Source organism: Sorex araneus, chromosome 3 (genome assembly GCF_027595985.1).
Source record: "Sorex araneus isolate mSorAra2 chromosome 3, mSorAra2.pri, whole genome shotgun sequence".
Classification (NCBI taxonomy): domain Eukaryota; kingdom Metazoa; phylum Chordata; class Mammalia; order Eulipotyphla; family Soricidae; genus Sorex; species Sorex araneus.
Genome location: NC_073304.1, coordinates 88788817 through 88798698, shown reverse-complemented (window position 1 = coordinate 88798698; position 9882 = coordinate 88788817). Strand labels below are relative to the sequence as shown.

At 46.2% G+C, this 9882-nt stretch overlaps 1 protein-coding gene across 1 annotated transcript; it reads left to right on the top strand.

The window, feature by feature from the left end:
- The first annotated feature begins 3394 nt into the window (after positions 1–3394).
- On the top strand, positions 3395–8498 carry ELL3 (elongation factor for RNA polymerase II 3). Its single transcript, XM_055132147.1, has 11 exons — positions 3395–3699; positions 3904–3939; positions 4231–4349; positions 4468–4657; positions 4746–4825; positions 4968–5043; positions 5857–6082; positions 6166–6208; positions 6335–6506; positions 6726–6770; positions 6851–8498. Exons 1-11 carry the CDS (start codon positions 3568–3570, stop codon positions 6959–6961), a joined length of 1230 nt encoding a protein of 409 aa, XP_054988122.1. The 5' UTR covers positions 3395–3567; the 3' UTR covers positions 6962–8498.
- Positions 8499–9882: the final 1384 nt, after the last annotated feature.

The following is a 9882-nucleotide window of genomic DNA, read 5'->3' as shown; positions in this document are numbered from 1 at the left end:
CAGCATAATTCCTGATAGTGCTAAATGCAGATACTCCATAAGTTATGTAAGTTTATTTCATCATTGGGAGTAGATTTACTGCAGCCAAATATAAAAATGTTGGGAATATAAGTACTTAGTACCTTAAATATAATGATCTTAAAATCAATTTCTATGGTTGTAATAAAGAAGGTTGTAATTGGAATATTCTGTTCCGTTGATAAGTAATCTATTTCATTATTTATTAAAAATATCAATCCAATGTGTGCCAAAGACTACATGGGCTCTGAATTTATTACTATAGAAGGTCTGTTTTAATGAGGACTGGAGAATATAATAAACTAAGGAAAAAGCAACGATGAATAGTCATCAAAATAAAACAGAAGTATACAGTCTCTAAAACAGAAATCAGGGGCTGGAGTGATAGCACAGCGGGTAAGGTGTTTGCCTTGCACACAGCCGACCTGGATTTGATTCCCAGCATCCCATATGGTCTCCTGAGCACTGAGCCAGGAGTGACCCTTGTGGATTGCTGGGTGTGACTCAAAAAGCAAATATAAATAAATAAATAAAACAGAAATCAATTATGTATTTCACAATTTTAGAAGAGTGCAAATATTTTCTCCCATTTAATAAAGTATCTTTCCATTTTATCTTGCATATCCTTGGCCATGGAAACTTTTAGTTTGATATACTCCCCTTTAAAAAAAATTGTTTCATTTTCTTTCCCAAGGTGTCAAATTATTGAAGAGCTCTCTGGGTTTCATACACTATATGGTTCTCTTTATCTTTTCCTTATTATATTTTATGGATTCTGGTTTAAAATATATGGTTTTAATTCATTTTGAATAAACTTTTGTTTATGGTGTGAGACATGGATACAATTTCATTTCTTTTGCATATGGCTATACTGTTTTCCTAGCACTGTTTATTGAAGAGTCATTGCTAAACTGCATGTCGCCAGTTTCTTTGCCTTAAATTAAATACTCATAAATCTGATACTTGGTCGTTGGGCTCTCAATTCTGAGTTTGGTTGGAGACTCTATATTTATTATATTACCATACTGTTCTGATTCTATTTCCAAACTTTTCCGAAACAATTTAGGTCAGAAAATGCAATAGCTACCATTTTCTTTTTCTCAAAATTGCTTTGGATATTCAAGAGGTTTATGAATCTAGAAGAATTTTGGTATTATTTGTTCTAAGTATTAAGAATACTTGTATTGGGGCTGGAGCGATAACACAGCGGATAGGGCATTTGCCTTGCACGCGGCCGACCCGGGTTCAAATCCCAGCATCCCATATTGTCCCCTGAGCACTGCCAGGAATAATTCCTCAGTGTAGAACCAGGAGTAACCCCTGTGCATCGCCAGGTGTGACCCAAAAAGATAAAAAAAGAATACTTGTATTGAAGATAATATTGAACGTAATATTTGTTACCTTCAATAGTGATTTTTCATTTTCTATCTAAACTCTTAGAAACAATACAATAGTGGATCAAAATAGCAGGCTACAAAGTCAATACACAAAAATCTCTTGCATTTATGTATTCAGCAGTAAACCTGAAGAGGGAGAAATAAGATAATTTTCATTTAATAAAGGACCTTAAACTGTCAAGTACCTAGGAATCAAACAAGTTCTATTTTATGATCAAGATTCTCACTGATTTCTATGACTTCTTCTGATTGATTTTATTAAGCAGAAGAAAATATTTTGTGTGTTCCTACTAGCATGTATAATACTTTTGATATATGAATCACAGTTCTAGAAACAATTTTACAAAACACATTCAATCTGGAACATATTTATTGATGATAAATTAATATTTCATTTTAATCTACTTACCCTTTGATTTTTTTTTTGGGGCTGGAGCGATAGCACAGTGGGTAAGGCATTTGCCTTGCATGCGGCTGACTCAGGTTTGATTCCTCCATCCCTCTCAGAGAGCCCAGCAAGCTGCCGAGAGTATTCCGAGTGCATGGCAGAGCCTGGCAAGCTACCCTTTGAGTATTTGATATGCCAAAAACAGTAATGAGTCTCACAATGGAGACGTTACTGGTGCCCGCTTGAGCAAATCGATGAGCAACGGGCTGACAGTGCGACAGATGGTGCTTTCGGGGGATCACTCCTGGCAGGCTCGCGGTATCATTTGGAGTGCTGTGGATCTAACTAAGGTTGGCCAAATGTTAAACAAACACCCTACCCACTGTACTCTCACTTGAGCCTCTGCAACTGGTTGTTTGTTTGTTTGTTTGCTTTTTGGTTCACACCTAGCAATGCACAGGGGTTACTCCTGGCTCATGCACTCAGAAATTACTTCTGGCGGTGCTCAGAGGACCATATGGGATGCTGGGAATCGAACCCGGGTTGGCCTCGTACAAGGCTGTGCTATTGCTACAGCCCCTGCCACTGCCACTGATTTTTAAAATAAACTTTTTTAACTATTTACATGCTATATATGTGTCTATTGGATGCTTTTCCTTTTTTTCCCCTTTGGTCACACCCGGTGATGCACAGGGAATACTCTTGGCTCATGCACTCAGGAATTACTTCTGGCGGTGTTCGGGGATTATATGGGATGCTGGGAATCAAACCCGGGTCGGCAGCATACAGACAAACACCCTACCCGCTGTGCTATCGCTCCAGCCCGTACTGGATGCATTTTGACAAATACACGGGAAATCTTATTTGAGGTGAAGGGCATTAAGAGCACTTGGCTCAGGGATGTAGCAAAGGGATCCTGGCTAGGAAAAGAGAACAACATCAGGACTCTTGGGAAACAGATCCATATAGGGATAAAGGAGCCATCAAGCGCTGGCTGGCCTGGGGTGGATCGTGAATGCTCCCTGTCCCAGAATTTGGACCTGAGGATGGGCACCCCTTGGCCCTATGCGGGGAGTGGGGCAGCTCTCTTTCACACCAATCTGAGGTTCTCTTACCATCTGTGCCCTGCGACTCTCCTGCGACCACCCATGTCTTTTGCCTGCCTTCTGGCCCGTGTGTGTGTGTGTGTGTGTGTGTGTGTGTGTGTGTGAGAGAGAGAGAGAGAGAGAGAGAGAGAGAGAGAGAGAGAGACGCTGAGCCAGTTGTGTGTGTGTGAGATGCTGCTGAGCCAGGTGTGTGTGTGTGTGTGTGTGTGTGTGTGTGTGACGCTGAGCCAGTTGGTGGAGCCAGGAAGTCCCCTTCGGGTTCGTCATCCCCAGTCCCTCGGGGGTTCGTGGCAGAACCCGCCCAGCAACAGGGCCCTGCGGCCCAGCCCTCTGCGCCCGAAACCCTTTACAGGTGGCACTTTCCGCTTCACCCGGCGACTGCATCTCCGACTTCAGGTTAGCTGGGGAAACCGAGGCAGGACTGAACTGGGCCGCAGACTTTCCTCTCCGGAATTGGAATCGCCCCCTTCGGAAGCCCCCCGCGGTGAGCGGCTGGGGGTAGAGCCCAGGTCCCGGGGAGCGCTGCCCGCCCACGCGGCCGGAAAGCTGGGGGTGGGGTCCCCGTGGAGGGCGGGGCCGGCCGGTGCAGACTAGCGCGCCAGCCTAGCGCAGCGCGGCGCGGGTGGCTCGCCTAGTGCTGGCGCTCGACTTCGCGACCATGGAGGGACCCCAGAAGTTTCTGAGTGGGAAACTCCGCCTGTGCTTCGCCCCGGCTGCGCGGACTAGTCTCCTGCTGCTCAGGCTCAACGATGCGGCGCTGCGGGCTCTGCAGGACTGTCAGCAGCAACAGGTACGCGGGACTCCACGCCTCGGCTTCCTGAGTCCCGACCTCTAGGGCCTTCTGTCTCGGTCGGTGACCCCGGCCGAGGAACCTGGCATCCGAAGGCTCTCCCACTTCCACCCCCGCCCCACTTCCCTTCGCGAGGCGCGCGCGGCAGATGCTGCGGTGCACCCGACGCCGGACCCTCTGCCAGCGCCTGTGCTCTCCCTGCAGGTCCGGCCAGTGATCGCTTTCCAAGGCAACCGAGGGGTACGTACGCCCCCGGGGTGTGTGGAGGTGCTGGGGGTAGGGAGGGCAGTCAAGGCTGGAGGAAGTTCTGAGAGCTGAACCCTCACAAATGGTACTGCTGGGGTTGGGTCCCAGGGGGCTGCGGTTAAGGAGGCTGTCTGCCTTCTGGGGAGCCCAGGCTCAGGTGCACCCGGTGTGCTAACGAGTCCCTGGGGACCCTCCTTCACCCTGCCTACTCCTCTGGGAGGAAAGACATTGGCAGGAGGGGGAGGAGATGACTTCCCGGGGCTCAGGGTCTCATTTTGCCCCTAGTATCTGAGGTTCCCTGGACCTGGCTGGTCCTGTCTGTTTTCCTTCGTGCTGTCCCAGTGTGGCCAGGAACTTGGTGGTGGAGGTGGCAGTTTGGACCTTGTGTGCCAGCGCTTAGGCAGGTAAGAGGGGGAAACAGGTAGCAGGTAAAATAGGGTTTGTGGAGAATTTGGGGAAATGCCCAGAGATGCTTAAAAGTTCACCAGCTGCCCACTTTTCACCCACTACCATCCTTTCCAGATCGGCACCTAACCTCCTCCATTGCCTGGGCCCACTCAGAGAGCGCCTCACTATTTGGACAGCTATGGATTCGACATCCCCAGTTCAGGGATCCCATCTGCTCGATGACAGGAATCCTGACAGCTGGCACAGCACCACAGACTACACTGGAGAAGCCGCTGTATCCCGGCCCCAGGAGGCACTAGAGGAGGTGAGGCCAGAAACCTCAGGGAATTAGGATAAGGTGGGGCAGAGCCTGAGCTGAGGGAACCAAGTGCCCCTACCACTTTCCCTGCCAGGCACCAGGTCCATTGGCAAACAGCCAAGGACAGTCACTCCCAGGATCCTCGAGGGAACCCATGGCACAGTGGGAAGTGAGGTACCTGGGGCTGGGTGGGACCAACCTGGGAAGCCCGGGTATTGTCTTCCTCTTTAATCTCCACCCTAAATGCTGTAATAAGAGATCTAGTCCTACCACCTAGACTAGTCTTCATCTCTTATTCCCTCTTCAAATATCTAAGGAATCAGACCCATATTCCAAACAGAGAGCCTGATCAGACACTGCCTTCTTCCACCAGCCAGAAACATCTAGCCAAGGTAAGCTGTAATCTGGCAGGAATATAGCTCTGCAGTAGAGAACTGGCCTTGCATGCATAAGCCCCAGAATTCAATTCTCAGTGACACCAACAAAACACAACATAACAATCAAGTTTAAGAGTTTTGGGGGGTGGGGGCTGGAGTGATAGCACAGCGGGTAGAGCGTTTGCCTTGCATGTGACTGGCCGGGTTCCATTCCCAGTATCCCGTATGGTCCCCTGAGCACCTCCAGGAGTAACCCCTGTGCATCACCAAGTGTGACCCAAAAAGCAAAAAAAAAAAAAAAGTTTGGGGGGGCTGGAAAGATACTACAGCAGGTAGGGCATTTACTTTGCATATGCCTGGTCCAGGTTCAATCCCCAACACCATGTATTTTCCTGAGCCCCACCAGGCATGATCCCTGAGCACAGTCAGGAGAAAACCCTGAGCATCTCTGGGCATGGCCCCAAAACACCCCCTCTCACCCCAAAAGTTTCTCCAATGATAGCTATGTCTAATCTTGGCTAAAACCTTCGACACTGGAAATCCATACTTAGAGAGCCCTCTGAGACCCTCATTATACGGAATTAAGAGAAGGGCAGGAGGGACTGGACAGATAATACAGTGGGTAGACAGATGCCTGCCTTTCATGCAGCTGATCTGGGTTCAATCCCTGGCATCCCATACGGTCCCCTGAATATTGCCAGGAACAATTCCTGAGTGCAGATCCAGGGCTAACCCCTGAGTATTGCTAGGTATAGCCCAAACCCCAAAAATAAAAGAGAAGGGGGGAGTCTCCTCAGTAACTGCTTATGACACATTTCTCACCCAAAGAAACGTCCAGCAACAGCAGCTCTAGACCAAAAAGAAAAAAGGCTCAGAACTTTGCATTCAGCATCAAGTCCCCTACAAGGTCTGTCCAATCAGGATCTACAAGAAGAAGAAGATGATGATGATGATGATGATGATGATGATAATGATGATGATGACGACTGGGAGGAAGAAGATAAAGAAGAAGACCTGGGTCCCAGGCTGGGACACAGTCCCTCAGATCAGGCAGGTGAGTGCTAACGAGGGTCAAACTGCCATGCTGGGATAAAAGGCCTACAAATCAATTTTGTGTCTTTTTTGCTTCATTCCTAGACTCTGAATCCCCAAGTCCTGAAGAGGTACCAGATTACCTCCTGTGAGTTCTCTGTCATTTCCAATTTTTATCAAGCCTTGTCCAAGAGATAGTAGGAGAAACCTCCTTGGGGGCTGGGAGCTTTCAGGTGCAGTTCCATGGAAGGTGACAGCTCTCTGGTCCCGACAGACAGTACACCGCCATCCACAGTGCAGAGCAGCAACAGGCTTATGAGCAAGACTTTGAGACAGATTATGCTGAGTACCGAATCCTGCATGCTCGTGTTGGAGCTGCAAGCCAGAGATTCGTAGAACTGGGAGCAGAGATCAAGAGAGTTCAGCGAGGAACTCCAGAACACAAGGTAGGGTTGGAGTCAGGCTGGCTCTCCAGTCTGTTCAGGCCAAAATTCCCCATTAACTACCCATCGTATGTGTTCAGTGACTGAAATGACAAGCAGGCCTATTTTAAGAAAAACAAAGTTATAGAATGAGAAGGGAAGGAACACCCTTCCTATAAAGAAAAAGAGGTATTTTTTCCCTCCCCTCAATGACAAACTTGGTGCTACCATTTTCTGTTTCAGGTGCTGGAAGAAAAGATACTGCAGGAATATAAAAAGTTCAGGAAGGTAAGACAAGGCCTGAAAATGGTGATTAAGAAGGCAGAAATGATGGATTTTTCAAAAATGGATTTTTCTCCCCATTGCAGCGATACCCAGGTTACAGGGAAGAAAAGCATCGCTGTGAGTACCTGCATCAGAAATTATCCCACATTAAAGGACTCATCCTGGAATTTGAGGAAAAGAACAGGGGAAGCTGAAGGGTTTTTAGTCTGTGCATTGTAAGGTACAAGGAAAAAGCAGTCATAAACGAGAGTCCAATTGTTTGTTCTTGTTGCTGAGTCCAGGGTGGCAAGTAGTAAAGCTGCTTCTGGTTCTAATGGTTTTTCATTGTTGCCATTTTCAGGGTGTGGGCAGTGCTAGTCCTTGTAGAATTCGTGACTACACAAGTCCTTCTGTGATCAGCTTAAGAAAAGTAGCAGAGGCTTGGTTTCCTCACCTTTAGTTTGGTCAAATCATTTTCAAATCCTGAGAAATGGCACAATTCCTAGGACAAAGTGCCTTTAAGACATTAGTAATATTAAATGAATTAAGGAGGTAGCTCAAAGGGCTGGAGAGCATTTTATTTGCAAGAAGTCTGGATTCAATTCCTAGCACCATGCACAATCCCGAGCTAAGAGCACTTGCTGAACACTGCTGGGTATGGTCCAGAAACAATCATGATGGAACAGAAAATGAATGAAGCCTGGCATCCTTCCTAAAGATAATGAGAACTTCTAGTAATGGAGCTAAAGGAACTTGTAATACCTGGATATAATGGGAGAAGGCTTGGGTATTAACTTGTGTACTGAAAATGAATTTTTACAAACATGGTTTTAAAATGAGAAATGCTTCTGTGTCCTTTGTACAAATTTAAGGCTTTCCTTGGGCTGGGAATATGGCTTAGTGGTAAAGCACATGCTTGGCAAGCAAGGAGCTCTGGGTTCACCCAGCATGACAAAACCGTTTTAAATTCTGGGTATATTTGAAGCTCTCTAGATTCAGGACCAGAGTGACAGAACAATGAATAGGGCGCTTGCCTTGTATGCAGCAGACCCGGGTTCTATCCCCAGTGTCCCACATGATCCCCGGAAATCCACCAAATCCACCTCAAAAAGATTCCTGGCTTCTTGAGCCAGGAATAACCCCTGAGCATCGCTGGTAGGGAAGTGCGTCAGTGATACAGCATTTGCCTTACGTATAAATGAGGCCATGGGCGCCCACATACACACACACCCCTCAGATCCCAACACGCACACCCACACCCACACACACCCCTTACGCACCAGCCTAGATCTTATGAATTATTTTCCCAGATTGTGGTTTAGACTATGGTTTAGGCATTTTTACTTTTTCAAAGCAGTATGAACGATCCTGATAATACATTTCTATCAACTCTACCAAATCCACCTCAAAATTAACAAGTAGAGATTAGAGTGGAATCTAGCTCTCCTTTTCTAACAGAAGTTGTGGCTCACCCACAATTAGGGATCCTATCTAATTAGTTGCTGAAAACTCTGTGAACAAGATGTAGAATTCACAACAAAGAAGAAAATGGTTCAATTCATCAGAACAAAAGACTATACGAACTCTATCCTTTTTGTTCCTTATTGTTGTAAAACGAAATTCAGTCATAACCAGATACAACACTACCATTCATAGCTCCACTGAAAAGGGAAGTTAATGGGACAAACCTTGTGCTTTCGGGGCAAGAGAGCAGCATTCAGCAGTATAAAAAATTCCTTGGACAACTTAGAACTCCAGCTTGATGCCACACCTATATAGGGTATTTACGGGCAGAGAACAGCCCCTAGGAGGAATAAGCATGCTCAGCTGCAAGGCAGGGATAAATTGCAACCATCCTTATTTATGGCATGGTCAGGACCAGAAACAGAGCCCCGAAGAAAGACTTTTTAATTTGTTATCAGCTTAGGGATCTTAACAATAAACATTAGAGAAAAGGGGCTGAGCAATAATACAGCAGGTAGGGTGCTTCCCTTGCACACGGCTACCCCAGGTTCAATCCCCATCTGGTCCCCTGAATACCACCAGGGGTAATTCCTGAGTGCAGAGTCAGGAGTAACCCCGGAGCATCACCGGGTGTGGCTCCAGAATAAAACAAAACATGAACAATTTGGAAAGAACTGGAATTAAGACAGTATTTACAGAAAATATGGACCCAGTTAGGTGGTATACATATACAACTATACCGACCCAATAAAGGCTTAGCATTAAACCGGGACTTCTTAAAACTTTCCCCACTCAATCTCTTTTTGCCTGAGAAATGGAACAAGGGTGAGCACTGCCAGAAACACCTTGGAGTCATTAACATTTATTTTTTAGTTTTTGGGGGTCACACCCAGCTACACTCAGTGATCCCTATGCTCAGGGATCACTCTTGGTGATGCTTAAAGCACCATATGGGGGGCCAGGATTGAACCCAGGTTGGCTGCGTGTAAGGCATGTGCTCTACCCATACTATCTCTCCAGCCTAACATGGTTGATTTTGACTCAATTTTTGGTGACTGAATTCAAAAACCAGTTGCTGCTGCCAAATTTTCATGACCTCCACATTGTTATATAACCTGACATGGGGGTCTCATGAGCTGGTTTAGGAAGCTTAGGGGCATGAGGTTATTTAATGTAAATTCCAAATAGTTACTAGGGTCTGAGAGATAGTACAGGAGGTAAGGCACATGCCCTGCATGTGGATGCAGTGGCCACAACCCTGGTTCAAATCTGTGGTACCACATGTGGTCCCCTGAGCATAACCACATGTCACTCCTGAGTACAGAGCTAGGATTAGCCCCAGATCACTGCCAGGTGTGTTCCAAAACCTGCCCCTCAAAAAAAAAAAAAAAAAAAAAAAAAAAAGAAAAAGTTACTAGCTACATTTCAAATATTTAATAGTATGTGTACTGGGCAATGAGAATTTATAGACATTTCCATTAGTGCAGGAAGTTCTGCTGCACAATGCTGATCTAGAGAACCTTTGGTTCCCCATCCTCGGGGAGGAAAAAAAAAACAATTTAAAGGGGGCTCATTTATTGTCACTGTTCCAAATGTACAAAAAAAATTAGAAAATACCCCCCCAACTCAATTTCCCCCATCCCAACATTCCCTCCCCCCAACACAAATAATT